General features: G+C 43.7%; 1 protein-coding gene across 2 annotated transcripts in view; it reads right to left on the bottom strand.

The window, feature by feature from the left end:
- NEGR1 (neuronal growth regulator 1) overlaps positions 1-13,867 on the bottom strand; it is a 452,691-nt gene extending 438,824 nt beyond the window's left edge. The window contains exon 1 of one of the 2 annotated variants that reach the window (XM_028733090.2): positions 13,255-13,867. In XM_028733090.2, coding sequence (XP_028588923.1) covers positions 13,255-13,430 — 176 coding nt within the window. In that variant the 5' untranslated portion in view covers positions 13,431-13,867. The remainder of the gene's footprint in view (positions 1-13,254) is intronic. The other variant, XM_028733091.2, reaches the window with a different exon arrangement.
- Between the last annotated feature and the right edge of the window lie 1,642 nt (positions 13,868-15,509).

The raw sequence follows: 15,509 nt of genomic DNA, 5'->3' as shown, positions 1-15,509 counted from the left end.
TTGTAGACTGCAACTCCCATCATCCTTGGCCATTGGTGACCCCAATTGGGCATTGGAGTCCACGGTGTCTGGAGGGCATGGTTGCAATCTCTGGAGAAAATTACACACTTGGCAGAAAGATAGGGAAATGGGTTGGTTTGTTAGCAAGCTGGTTCTCCTAAAATTATTCGAAGGAACTATTGGCAGTTGCAGTCTTACAGCCAGGTTCAAAGCAGATATTGCTAAGCAGGCAGTGAACAGGTGAAGAACAATTCAGTTTCCAAACAGAAAAATCTTCTGCTTCTGCATACCACAAAATCTGGTCTGTTGTGGAGAAAAAAATAGCTTATCAAAGTATGACTTAGCATGTTTTGGGGACTGATAGGCCTACTGGGATGGTTTGCAGAAAAGTAAATGATCTTTTGGGAGAACATAGGTGAGCTTTTTTTCTTTTTCCAACGATTATGCACTGCTAGAGAAATAGGGGAACCTGTGGACTCCAGTTATAACTGCACATCATCCTGGACCATTATGCATTTTGGCTGGGGATGATGGGACTTGCAGTCCAACAACAAATGGTAGGTTTCCTACTGCTAATATACTGTACAGTCAAAAAAGGTTGTGGCGCTCATCTCACTTTCAGGCTGAGGGAGCTGGCATTTGTCCGCAGACAGCTTTCTGGGTCATGTGGCCAGCATGACTAAACCACTTCTGGTTCAATGGGACACCGTGATGGAAACCAGAGTGCATGGAAACACCGTTTACCTTCCCTCCACAGCGTTACCTATTTATCTATATGCATTGGTGTGCTTCGAACTGCTAGGTTGGCAGGAGATGGGACAGAGCAACGGGAGCTCACCCTGTTACAAGGATTCGAATTCCAATCGGCAAGCCCAAGAGGCTCAGTGGTTTAGACCACAGCGCCGCCCATGTCCCTAATATACAGTATTTTATCCCCAATGTATAGGGGTGTGGCCCTTCCACTTGTAATGCATGTTGGCTGGGCATTTATTTTATCTATTATTGTATTTATATTCCACCTTTTCTCCAAAAGGCTCTAGGTGGCACAAACACTTTCCCCTCACTCAATCTTATTCTCACAGCAACCCTTTGAGGAAAGTTAGGCTGTAAGAAAGTGGCTGTAGGTTCGTGGCTGAGTAGGAGTTTGAACCCTGGTCTCTCAGGCCCTAGTCCAGCACTCTAACCACTACACCACATTGTGATGGTGGGAAAATGAAGTCCAACAACATCTGGAAGATGCCAGGTTCCCCCACCCAATACTTGACTAAGGCCATAATGGCAAATCCGTGTCCCTTTTTAATCTAAGATTCCAGGAAGTTTCAGCAGCATCCTCTGCCAAGTATTTTATTTCACAGGTCAACAATTAAAAGTAACAAGCAAATTAATGGAACACCATTAATGAAATTCCATCTGTAAAATCTAATCAATGACTACATTGGAAGTTCTGCAAACCTGGGCTTTCATTAAGCTCACACAGCAAAGGAAGTGAACACAGGCTTGTGGCAACCAGCTAAACTATTCACTCAACAGCTTGTGCAATGGTTTTGGCAACAGCTGGTGTGGCTGCTGTGCTGTGGTAACAAATAAAAAAAGTATCTCCAGTTCTTGTTTACTGATGGGAAGTTGCTTTATTCTGTGTTCTGTTGCCAGGGTACACACATATATTTAGAACTTGGGGACTTGCTGTTACCAGAGAGAGAGAGAGTGAAAAAGACACAGTGCAGAGGTCCAGATGGCTAAACGGATTTGCTGGGATAACAGCTCATGCTGTATCATGCTCTGAAAAAAAGCCTACAATGTAAGGGAAGACTTCCACCAAAACAGAAGCAGAGCTTAATTCTTAGGCACACCATCATCCAGAGATTTATTCATTATTACTGCATTTATCAGGACATGGGTTATACACTGCAGACCAAGTCATTGCCATTTAAGGGCCAGGAATAAGCCCAGAGTTTCTCACAACTCAAATGAAAAAGGCAAATGACTCTCTCATTTCCTCCCTCTACTGTTTACGTTAAATGGGACAGCAAGACCCCATCTCTGGAATCCTATGCCAAAAGTGATTGCTTAGCATTCCTTCATACATCCAGGGTGAAGAACCACAGGTCCAGGGTCTGAATGTGGCCCTCCAAGTCCCTCTATCTTGCTGTCAGGACCATTCTTTGTTGGTGGCAGTGGGAAATGGTATGTAGAAAGGAGAATTACTGGATGCCAAAAAATCCAAGTTTAAAGCAAATAATCTTTCATGAGAGAAACTCAGAAGAGATTTAAAATCACAAAATATGCAGCAATGTAAAGCAAGGAAATATAAGCTGTTGGGCCTTTAAAATACACCCTTGTGAGTTCCCTCTTCCCCTAGTATAGGAAAAGACCACGTTTGGTAAGTTAAAAATTGGTTTACTTACAAACACTTCAAAGGTCTTGTTCATGTCCTTTTCCATTCCGCATTCATAAAATGTTACACAGGCAGTAAAACATGGCAACCTGCTCAGACTTTCTTACACATTGAGCTTCTCAGGTAGATTGGGGGTGAACAATTGCCTTGATTACAGTCAAACCTCAGTTGTCAAATGTAATCCGTTCCGGAATCCCGTTTGGCTTCTGAAACGTTCGACAACTGAGGTGTGGCTTCCAACTGGCTGCAAGAGCTTCCAAAAAACATTTGAAAACTGGAGCACTTACTTCCAGGTTTTTGGCATTCGGGAGCCGAAACATTCCAAAACGGAGCCGTTCAGGAACCAAGGTTTGACTGTTGCTAGTTCCTTCCAAGGTGAAGTAGGCCTGGCAGGACAACTTACTCTATAGTCTTAACCCCTCCAGGCATTATTTAGACTGTAACTTGTTGGCTAAATGAGGCTGGCTATCCCATATTCCTCGGCCATACCCTTTCCAGGCACACAGCTCACAGGCCCTGTTTCACATTCCTCTTAAGCGTTTTTGGCTTGGTAGAAATGTGTCCCTGAATTCTGATAGTCCCATATCCAGGCAAACGAGGGATTGAGAGCATATGACAGTGTGTCTAGAAACCAAGCTACCAAAGGTAGCAGATGTCAAAGAAATAAACACTATCTGACTTTTAGAAGACATCTGAAGCCAGCCCTGTTTAGGGAAGCTTTTAAGATTTGATGAATTATTGTATTTTAACATTTTGCTGGAAGCCACCCAGAGTGGCTGGGGAAACCCAGCCAGATGGGTGGGGTATAAATAATAAATTGTTGTTGTTGTAAAAACTGAATGTATTGCTTTGCCCACTTTTGCCTCTGGCTCTGCCTACCTTTTGCACCTGATCCCTGGAAAATTACCCAAGAGGAAAGGTGGCTGTTGGCCTGAAAGAATCGCCCCCCCCTTGTGATATCTCTTGGCCTGCAGAGTAACTTGAAAACCAAAATATGTGCTTGGTGCAACAAGTGCACATGCATTAAAATACCAAAACCACATCTGTTTTAAAAAGCAGGTTTGATACAGAGTTTGATTATCTTATCCTTATGGGATTAAAACCAGTGTAATTCATTCTCTGTAGTCCTTAGGAATACTGCAGTTTAAGCATGTCAGCTGATCAGGCAGACTTAATCTGGAGGCTGAATCTTCGATTTTGCTAACATTTAGGACACTGACACTTAATGCCATTCAGTGAGAAGAAAGTAATTGAAAAAAATCTAAGGTAATCTTTTTGTCCCAACAGTACATCCTAGCAACTTTCATTCCTCACAATATGTATATTTTCTAGTAGCTCTCAGGCACTCTACTATTTCATACCCTTCAACATTTCTCCGATGAAAATAGGGACATCTTATTCAACAACAACTACAACAATTTTATTATTTATACCCCACCCATCTGACTGGGTTGCCCAAGCCACATTGGGTGGCTTCCAACATACAGTTGTACCTTGGAAGTCGAACGGAATCCGTTCCGGAACTCTGTTCAACTTCCAAAACGTTCGGAAACCAAAGTGTGGCTTCTGATTGGCTGCAGTAAGAACCTGCAGCCAATTGGAAGTTGCAGAAGCTCCATCAGACGTTCGGCTTCCAAAAACTGTTTGCAAACCGGAACACTCACTTCCGGGTTTGCGGCGTTTGGGAGCCAAAACATTTGAGAACTAAGCTGTTCGAAAACCAAGGTACAAAAGTATATAGAAACACAATATTAAAAAAAACTTCTCTATACAAGGCTGGCTTCAGATGTCTTCTAAATGTGGACCTCCTTGGCTCGGGGGTTGTATAACTCCATACACTCCAACATTTTCCCAGTGAAAATAGGGATGTCCTAAGGAAAAGTGGGACACTCTGGAATCAAATAAGAAACTGGGACAGCTTCTGTAAATCTGGAAAAGTGACACTTGGAGGGTCTGCTATTTGCTTATTGCAATACGAAATGTTATTTGTCAATGGATAATTCAATGGCTACTTGGTCTACCAAAATCACCCTGGCAGAGTATAGGACATTTACCTGGTAAAATACTATAGGAAGGCAAGAAAAGAACAGGTATGATCTAGCAGTTCAGGTGGCCAATTTTTTGTGTTCATTTTATAGGATTGTGTCTGTTGACAATCATAATTCCAGAAACTGCTAAAAGGTGTGGGTCAAAATTTAGGGAACACAATTATCAGAAAAGCCCCAAGCTTCCAATATGTCTTCAGCATGCATCCCACCACCACGCCTCAAAGAAATTCTACTATTTGACTTGCTACTAAAGAGTTTACCACTTGATCCTACCCCCTAAATGAATTGGACTCTCAGCTTATGTTAGACCCAGCGAGCATGGCCAAATGGTAAGAGAGGATGGTAGCGGTAATCCAAAATACATGGAGGACATTAATTTAATGCTAGTATAGCTCTTTCATTTTTTTGTGATATAAGCGGCACTATAACTTTTCTTTCAATAAACAACTGGATTGTAAAAGTGGAATGGCAATGTTATGCAGATTAGAAGGTTATTGACTCATCTATTTAGGTCCTTATTCCAGATCAAATATCTAGAGAAGTGAAATTTCTGCTGTGTGCTGCAAGCAAAATCTTCCCCTAACTATGCACATTTATTCAGCAGTCCATGAGGTTGCTTTAGTCTGATGCATGCTCTTATGCTCCTGGATATATTAGCTCCTCTACCTACATTTAATCTTGTCTTTTCCTCCATTGTAAATCCTTTCCTTATTAATGGCTTCAATTTCTTTCCTCTATTTTATACTTGTAGAATGATTTGCAAAGTGAGTATTCATGCGAATCTTTCTGAAATATTAATACATTTTTTTGCTACATGTAGATGTCTAAAGTTAAGAAGCTGTTTATGGAAGATTTCTTCATTTCAAATCTATGCCAATTAACAGATAAACACCTGGCACTTGAGCCTGTGGTTAAATCGTCTCTAATATGCACTTCAATTTATTGAATTACAAAAAGGCAGGTTTTTTAATTTGACAGTAGGAAAGGTTTCTAAGCCATAAAAAACACTTGAGTAATGGAACAAGTTGCTTAGGACTGATATCGAATTAAGTTTATTGAGGGTTTAATAAAAAGAAGCTGGAATAGTTTACAGCAGGTAGACTTGGTAAATGCTACCTTTGTGGGAAGGGCTGAAGAGTTCAGTCCCCAGGATCTCAATATAATAGCTGGAAAGATGGCTGTCTCAAACCCTGGAGACCAGTCTACTGCCAATAATTGTACTATACTGAACTACCCGGACCAATAGTTCCCTATGAAGTTGACCCAAATGCTGATTTATGTTCATGCACAAATATATCCAGACATTTGGAAAGAGAAATCAGATCCATTTATACTGCCGTAAAAAGTAAAGGTTAAGGACCCCTGACAGTTAAGTCTAGTCGTGAACGACTCTGGGGTTGCGGTGCTCATCTCGCTTTACTGATTGAGGGAGCCAACATTTGTCCTCAGGCAGTTTTTCTGGGTCATGTGGCCAGCATGACTAAGCCACTTCTGGCGAAACCAGAGCAGCACACGGAAACGCCATTTACCTTCCTGCCAGAGCAGTACCTATTTATCTACTTGTGCTTTGACGTGCTTTCGAACTGCTAGGTTGGCAGGATCAGGGACCGAGCAACAGGAGCTCACCCTGTCGCGGGGATTCGAAACGCCGACCTTCCGGTCGGCAAGCCCAAGACTCAGTGGTTTAGACCACAGCGCCACCCACGTCCCACTTATACTGCCATAGAATCATTATAAACTACAAGTGAGATAACAGACCCCCAACAGCATGCAACATTACATACTGCAGGCAGTATATAAACAAAACATACACAACTTTACATCCATCTAAAATATATCCTGGGGCCATCTGATGTCCTCATCTTTATTACTAAACCTTAATGCAGTTCTCTAACTGGTGTTAACAAAAATGCATATTTGGGGGAGAGTGTGGATAAAAATGAATATATTAATGAAAATAGATGCAAAAATATCATAGATTTATCCAGTATCATAGAATTGTAGAGCTGGAAGGAACCCTGAGGATCATCTAGTCCAACCCCCTGCAATGCTGTTCCATACGGGGATTGAACCTGCAAACTTGGCATTATCAGCACCACGCTATATCCAACTGTGCCATCCAGCATTATATTAGAAGAAACTGCGTGCAAAATGTGTACATTAGTCAAAGCTGCATACAGAAAATGTGGTTTTAGGAGAAATTCACATTAACATGCTGAAGAATTTTCATAAGGATTTTTTTACTGACGAAACCCTGTGGCTGGGGAAACCCAGCCAGTAAATCATCATCATCATCATTGAAAATCAATGAAGGAATGTGAAGAAGTGAATTTAAGATTGGGAGGGGGGAGTGTGAAACTGATAGAACTGAAATTGGTTAATTTTTCCATCCCTAGATGCCAAGAGGCATTTTCAGCGAAGATTCTCACCTGCCACCACAAATTATTATGGCCAACTCTGAAAAAATATTAGCATTTTCTTATGTACCTTTAGGACACACTTCAGAAAAGGTTATTTTCCAGTGAATCTGCAGGGCTTGAACCTGCAATTAAACATCTAAGTCCCATTTTAATGGGCCATAAACTCATCTTATTTTCTGTTAGATGTTCCCACAGATATAAGACTGCCTTCAGTAAATCAGTATGGCCCTGTTACTATACCTAGCATCCAACTTTCCATTTTTGTCCGAATTCACATTGCTCAACTTGCAACCACGTGTCGATTCCAAAATCAAATCCACCAACACATTAGGTGTGATTTAACGATAATCACACAGGGGCTTTTTTGTTTGAAATGCCTTGATTCTCAATTTTCTTATTCCTCTTGGCCTCAACATCACACCCAAGCAGTTATCTTTGTGAAACTCAGTTCTCCATTTTCCAGCATGTGTCTCTTCCATGTTCCAAGCGGATATGCATTTTGGTGCATTTGCTATTTTCTTCAAACCTTCATTTCAGTCCCACTTCAAAACCAGATTGTTAATTTTAATCTGCGCCTCAAGAATTCAGTCAAGCTTTTCCCCAACAATCTTTTAAGGGTCATAGTGTTGTAGTAGAGCACATGTTTTGCATTTTGATGTTCCCATATTCAGTCCTTGGCATTTCCAGGTAAGACTGGGAAAGATTTCTGCCTTGAATCCCAGAATTTTGCTGATCATCAGTGTAGGCGATAATAACCTAGATGGACGAATGGCTGGCTCTGTATAAGGCAGTTTACCATGTTCCACTATGTACACTGCGACACTGGGAAGGAATGAAGTTTATTGACTTACGATGTAGAAAATGAAGAGGAAAAAAAAGGCAGTTGTAGCTCACCAAAAAAGGAAGGGAGAAAGAATAACTTTTCCCATCATGGAACTCAAATTGGAGTACATGGGATTTACATTTGATCTCCCATCTATGGCATCATAGATTCAGGGAGATGACTGTATCATGTGTCCTCACACCTTGCCCCAAGGAAAGCCTAAGCATGTCTGTCCAATTTTTAAAATGGTACCTATAAACTTTGACCTACTCATTGCTTAGTTATAACTATGTTCTTGCAGTAGATCAGATCTGTTGAACTGAACAGACTAGCACAAACTAGCTTTAAGACATATATTAAGAAGTTGTGTCATTCTATTCAACCAATTCACTGTGTTTGCGTCTGCGGTTTTCATTTTTGTTGAAGTACGTCAACAAAGGCCATGCCCTGAATCACAACAGCATCTATACCACAGAAGCAATTGGGCTGTTATCAGGTCTGGATGATATATTGTAGAAGCACAGAGATACATCCTAACTTAAAACCAATATCCAGGATGCTTATTGCTAAGTCATGATTCATTTTAGTCAGTTCAGAATGACAGAGTACGGTAGTACAATATTATATATGTCTATTCAGAAATAAACCATAATAAGTTCAATGGGACATATGCCTGGGTGGGATTACAAGTTTCTTTTTTCTTTTCTCCATGGGGTGGGTCATAGCCATTCATTTAAATAGGAGAAAGTTAAAAATATTCAGGAACATTGCTGGTGTGGGAGCTAAATCCTTTTCTGTGATCGAGTTTTCTTGGAGGCAGCAATCTTCACCAGCCTTTCCCAAATTTTGTTCTCGTTTTGCACCAGTCGGTAGATCTCAGGGTTGTAATAAAAATCAAAAGTTGATCATGCAAGCCTGTAGTCAGAATACCCTGTTCTGTACCATAGTTCTAGTTGGGCACTCTCATGTGAGTCCAGTCATATGTGCCTTGTGGAGTAGGGTAGGGGAGCAAGACTCTGCACATTGCTAGCTCTCAGGTATAGTGGGGCCTGCAGGCCCAAGCCTCTGAATGGCACTTGTTTGGTTGGAAAAGGCTGCTATAGAAAAATGGCTGGCTGGAACATATCATAACTCCCAGTGATAATCTTCATCCAGCAAGGATATATCAGAGGTGGAGATTTGTGGCTCGCAGATACTGTTGGCCTACAGTTTCAGTAGCCCCCAACCATTGTCCACACTAGTGATAGGTGATGGGAGCTAGTGTCCAACAACATCTGGAGGGCTGCAAGTTCTCCATCCCTTGTGTACATCACCAATAATATTAGTATTCCAACACTGGAACTGTGATACCCAAATATACAAAATGATAAAAGGTGCTGTAAAGCTGTGGTTTTATTTGGTAGACCTGGGATTTTATTTCAATCTGTGTAGCTATTATGTTTCAGCTTGCTGCCCAACCCTATAAAACAAGGCAAGTTGTTTAAAATATAGATTGCTGGCAGACATAAGATGTTTGAAGCTTGCACGTACAAAGTATAATACTTCAAATTTCTCAGATAATACTTACAATATATAGCACATCCCTCCTTTAAACCTTTTGTCAGTGAATTTCTAGACAGATGTGTACTCAGAAATATACCCCACTTTTGTTCAATGGTGATTACACCCTAGTAACTGTGTATAGGATTGCAGCCCAAGCTTCTGGAAGAAAGCTATCCTTATTCCATCACATTTTGCCCCACATGGGACACTGCAAAGTCACATGGAAGTCTGGCACTGGACTCCACTAATGGTGATTACAAGAATTGCTTCCTAGAAAGAGTCTTGCTACCACTGACACAACCGCAGACATTACTGGCTTCACTTGGCTTGTGGATTTATCAGAGAAAGACTCCACCACCATTCCACAGTTACATCCCTATAGCATCTCAGCTAAAATGCCTAACTGGTAATGTTTTTCAACAGTTCAGCAGTCAGATAATTAAAACACCTGTATATCATCCTTATTAACATAATCGTCCTTTCATTAAACAACAAAACTGCTGACTCAAACACTGAAAGGATGACTCAGAGATCCCAACACTTGACCTTTAATATTAGCCACTAGCAGTTATACTGGATGATTTAAGTCTTCAAATTAGAAGTTTCTTGATTGCAATATTTTAAGCATGCCGTTCCTTTGGGGACCCCTGGCCATACAAAATATTTCTTTTTAAACATGAAAATACAGTTTGACTCAGAGAATCAAAATATTTGCATGAACCTTATAAAACGTTTGTATACAGAATCACAGTGTTAAAAATATGTGATACAATATCACCTTATATTTATATACATTTCTTTATGCAGAGCAATATGCATTAATCCCAACCATCACACTCTAGTCTTGGGTAAGTGGAAGAAAATACACTAGCTACTACCTGTGAACAAATCAACAGAGCCATTGAAACAGCTGCAATATGTACTCTGCATTCCTTGTCTGTGTTTGCAGAAGGCTGCTTCCCGAATACGACACCTAAAAAGCATTTTCTTGTAGATTTTCATTAATTTAAGTGTTCTGGGTTTTATGCATTAAATAAAAGCTGTGCATAACCCGTAGGGACAAGATTCCAGAGAATGACTAGGAAGTCTGCATCAAATGGCTAAGTTGCTCCTCTGTTTCCTATCAACTTTCCTTGAAAATTGGGCTCCAGTGAAGCAAACTTTGCTTGCACGACAGATACCAAGGGGAATGTATTTCATTCCACAAAATGTGCCATTCCTTAAGAAACGTTCAAGGAATTTTAACAACATTAATATTGCCTTTGCTCTTCTGTGCCCAGTAGATCAGTAATGCATTTTGCTTTCTCTGGTAAAATAATGTATAGTGCATTCTATTCTCGGTGGAATTTTATTTTAAAAGCTGCTATTCATGCTCCCCCACTTACAAGATGGGAAGAATTGCTTTGCCATAAAAGTCCTATTGCATTTATGTAATGTATTCCGCGTCATAGCCAGGCCTTGGAGAAATACATATGTTACAGTGATAACATACACATTTAATTCTAGGTGCGAAAAGGCACCATCGGTTGCTTAGTTCTGAATTCATTGGGTTTCTTTAAAAATATCTATGAAGGATTCACACTGCCCACTAGCACTGCTTTGCATCCTAGCATGAATGGGAAAACTCAGCTCATCAACTCTGATCCTTGGCTGTCTTTACATTGGAGGCAATGCAAATAAAGAAAGAGACTAGGGTTGCATTTACTTTCTGTCTGCAGCATGGGAAACCAACAAGAGTAAATTCCAATGTATTCTAAAACCATGGACTGTAACTACAGCATATTACTACAGATGAAAAACATGTCAACCAGTGGTGCATAAACACTGAATGTGTTCTCAGCATCCACCACATGAGAACAGTCAGGGAAATAAATAGGGCTGGGCTGCCCCTGCCACAGTTTGAAACAATAAAAGAGTATCTCCTGCAATAAATATATGGCAAGTGCTTTGCAGTATAAGTGAAAAGCAAGGATTCTGATGAAGTTAGTTTAGGAATCTAATTCACTATCAGCAAGCAACACAATTTATAACCACGTCGTTCATGGTTAAAACTGCTGCAGAGACTAACCTATGAACATGTAAGAAACAAGAAGTAGGAATCTTCGTACTTATTCTAAGTAGTAAGAAAAACCATACAATCGCTCCCCTCCCTTCACACACACCCTAGAGAATTGTCCTGGCAATGTGCAAAATGTGACCACTAAAAATTAAGCTGGGGGCTGGGGAGGCACAAATTAAAACAGGTGACTAATTAAGCGGGGGGGGGGGGCCGCTGGGAGGGATGCATAGACGATAGACTGCTACTGGTAAACAAATTCTCCACTAGCCAAGTGGGTTGTTATGAAATGGAAACGTTGTTAAAAAGGAAGGAATTGCAAAACTGCTGTAAGCCGTGCAATCTTCTGGTGGCAGAAATATGTATATTTGAAAAAGTAATTAATACACATCGTTAACATCCTCCTATGAAAATCGCCATGAAAATGCCAAGAACCCGACGTGGAGTGTATCTGTATCCTCAGAGAACTGTTACTGCTGAGCAGTGCTATACAGCAGGCACAGGAAGGTTGCACTGCAGATCCTGTTACAAACATCAAGCACTATCCCAAAGAAATTAAGTCGAGCATCAGTGATTCCCATTCCAACTTCTTTGAACAAACTTAGCATTCCAAAGGCAAGTAAGGACCTTTTGCATTCATCTGCTGCTGAGGTACAGAGTCCGTCCCCCCCCCCCGCATCACTTTAGATCTTTCCCTTACCAAACTGTCTGCTTATTCTCTACAGTTTCACAACGTCAACTAATTGGGCACGGGGCTCTGCATTTACAAGACAAGTGGCAAATGTGTGCTCTTAAATCATCTCCACACGCAACGCTCTCTCTCTCTCTGCTTTTTTTTTTTTAAAGGAAGAACAGGAGCTCCTTTATTTTGCAGCATAGATCAGGGCTTGGGGGAAATGGTCCAATTAAACATCAGGATACAGGCACCTCTCCCAAGAAGAAGTGTGTGTGTTAGTTAATACACTGCGGTATGCATTGCTTGGTACTTGGTACAGATGGATCCCTGGATCAGATCTCTCGAGAAATCTACATATCCCATACCGTAGCAGTCCGATGCGTGGAACTGCACTGTCAGTGATAATGCAGCAAGCATCTGGACGGGAGTTTCAAGCGCCAGAGGGAGGGAGGCTCTGAAGAACGGGGCGGGGGGGGGGGAGGTGGCGTTTTAAGCATCACTCGGATCGCTCTGCTGGGCACCAACTTCCAACATTTCTGCTCAAAGGAGATATTTCGCACCGCGCACACACAAGGCTCGGTCTGCACTGCAGCCACTTCGCCTGCGAAGCTGGGGACGCGGCGGGGGGGGGGGGGGGGGAGAGAGAGCGAGAGAGAGCGTGCGAGGTGGGGGTTCGCTGTTCTCTGATGAGCCATTACAGCTTTCAGAGGCTTAACAAGGAGCTGAGAGAAGAAGCACGTCCGAGGAAGAAGCTGCGAAGTAATTCCGGGGAGAGAGCTAATTGCAAATCCACGAGAAAGGGAATAGTAATAATAATAAGAAACACCACAGAGGGAGCAAGGGAGGAAGACTCACTCCAAAGAGCCCAGCGAGTAACGAAAAGGCGATGCTAAAGTTCCGCTGAAAGTCCCACCAAGAGGGGCATTTCGGTGGGGAGAGGAGGGAGGACACCTTTCAACGCCACAAGTGCGAGGGGGGGGGACATGGCTGAGGGGAGGGGGGGGAGAGAGAGGCAGGAGGGGACAAAACTCAGAGGGGCTCCATTAGTTTCCAAGTGGGATGGAGCCTCCTCTCTCTCTCTCTCCCTCTCTCTGCCCAACAACTCCACGGCTCGGACCCCTTTTTTGGTGCAGCCCCCGCGGAGCCAGAACTCTCTTCTCCAGCTGAGAGGGGGTTGAGAAACACAACAACACACACACACGACACACAGCCCCTCACATGTTATTTTCCCGCCCTCTGCCGCCCTGAGCAGGAGAGCAGCAACAGCAGCAGCAGCAGCTGAGGCGAGCCCTACCTCAGCACCGCCGTCTCGCCTTTCCTGACGACCAGGTTGTCCACGGCCGTCCCGGGGAAGTCCACACTTTGCCCGGCGGGCAGGCAGGAGGGCAGCAGGCAGCAGAGGCTCAGCAGCAGCGCGGCCAGCCACTGGTTGGAGCAACAAGCGCCCTGGACCAGAGGCATCATGTCCATGCCTGCTTCGGAGGGAGAAGCTGCGCTGCGCTCCGGCTCGGCGTCGGGCTCTGGGCTCGTCTCCCCTCAGAAGGAAAAAGGAAGGGGAAAAAAGGCGCGCGCGCGCGGGCGGGCGGGAAATCGTCGTCGCCTCCTCCGCCTCCTCTCCTTCTTCTCCTTCTTCTTCTCCTCAGGTCCCGGGCGAGCGGCAGAGCGTCCCGGACTCGCTCGTCGCCTCTCGCCTCTTCTGGTCCGGCCGCCGCTGCTGCCTGTGCCGGCTTCGCCTTCGCCTTCTGCCGCCTCCCTCCGCTCCTCGCCGCTTCTCGCTGTCCGCGTCCGGAGCGTGTCTAGTCTCGGGTGTCTCGCACACCATCTAGCGAGGAGGGAAGCGCGCGGGAGAATGAGGCAGCCACACAAGCGGCGGCGGCGGCGGCAGCAGCGGCAGCAGCAGCAGCAGCAGACGGACCCCAGGCTCTGAGCCGGTTGCCATGCAGCCGTTTCCGTAGCAACTTGTCCTGGTGGCTGGTGCTGGTGCTGCTGGAGCAGAGAGGGAAAGAGGGGAGGGGATGGTGGCGTTGGTGGGAAAATCACACACACACACACACACACCACACAAATATATATGGCAGAGGGGGAAAGAAAACACATACGCACACGCAAGCAACAGAAGAGAGTGAAGGGGCACCGCGATGGCAAGAAAGCATCAATTAGAGGCATTGATTGCAGCCAGATAGCGAGCTCGCGTATGTGGAAGAGATACACACACACACACACACACACACACACACACAGATTTTCTTTTCAAGAGCTCCAGTTGCTTGTATCTCCCCCCCTTCCATCTCCTCCTTTCCATTCATTCAAGCTCAAAGCTTCCTTCTCTGAACATCCCCTCCCTTTAAAACTTAGTCCGCTCTGAATTTGGGGGACAGGGTGAGTGTGACCACTCTTGCCTTGCTCTGGTTTCACCAGATCGCCTTCACACAAGTGACATCTCTTTTAAAAAAAAGAAGGCGGGGGAGGTTGCTTGAATGTGGGGTCGCCCTTCTCCTTTGGCAGACCCCCACCCCCAATTCCCTCATGCACACACCACGAAAGCGAAGGACTCTCTAGCTGCAGAGGCAAGTTCAGAAGGCAGAAGGGAAACCCTTAAAGATGCGGTTTTGAACCACAGGGCCCTTTGATGTTGCTCAATTCAACAGGGGATGCTTCACCCCAGTGGAGCTGAAGGCCCCTGAAAAGTCAGGGAGAGATTGTGGGGAGATCTTCCTGCAGAATCAAGATGTGCAGAAACTGTTGCTGTCAGCTTCTAAAACTGACCACATCCCACCCTTGCTGATCTCTTACTTAATATTAACACACTCACACTGCTTATTATCCCTTAGTACCACATCTCTTCCTGCCAACCTAGCAGTTCAAAAGCACATCAAAGTGCAAGTACATTCCCAGCGGGAAGGTAAACGGCGTTTCCGTGCGCTGCAACCCCAGAGTCGGTCACGACTGGACCTAATGGTCAGGGGTCCCTTTACCCTTTACCTTACCACATCTCTAAGTGTCTCACTCCCACAAGTCACAAATAATGTCAGTGTGTCAAACTCTGGAAGTGGAGACAATTGAGCATGTGCAACCCATCAATACCTGGGGACTTGATGAGTCAGGGAATACACTTGGTTTGTATTTTTCTTTTGTATTTTTAAATATTTCTGTACTGCTCCCCCCCCTTCCATTATGCGTTACCAAAGCGGTTTACATCTAAAACCCAATGCAACACAATATAATCCTATAAAATCCCAAAACCCAAATCAAAACAGTAGGTGGGAGTCAATAGCAGAACAGGGGGAGGAGGGAAGCCTGTTAAAGTAGGGCATTTTTCACTTCAGGGGAAGCCATCCAGCATCAGTGCTTGCATATTCTCTGCTGGAAAGTTGTTCCACAGGATAGGTGCTACTACCAGTTAGGCCCTGCTTTGCAGTGTGACCAGATGAACAGCTGGGCAACAATTTGATCTGAAGTAACGGCATCTCCAGACTACTGGTATTTTTCAAGAGGGTTTCAAGATCCTACCAAAACTTTAGGTTTGTACAATTAAAGTAGATTTAATTC

Source organism: Podarcis muralis, chromosome 5, assembly GCF_964188315.1.
Source record: "Podarcis muralis chromosome 5, rPodMur119.hap1.1, whole genome shotgun sequence".
Lineage (NCBI taxonomy): Eukaryota > Metazoa > Chordata > Lepidosauria > Squamata > Lacertidae > Podarcis > Podarcis muralis.
This window is presented reverse-complemented; position numbering and strand designations above follow the sequence as displayed.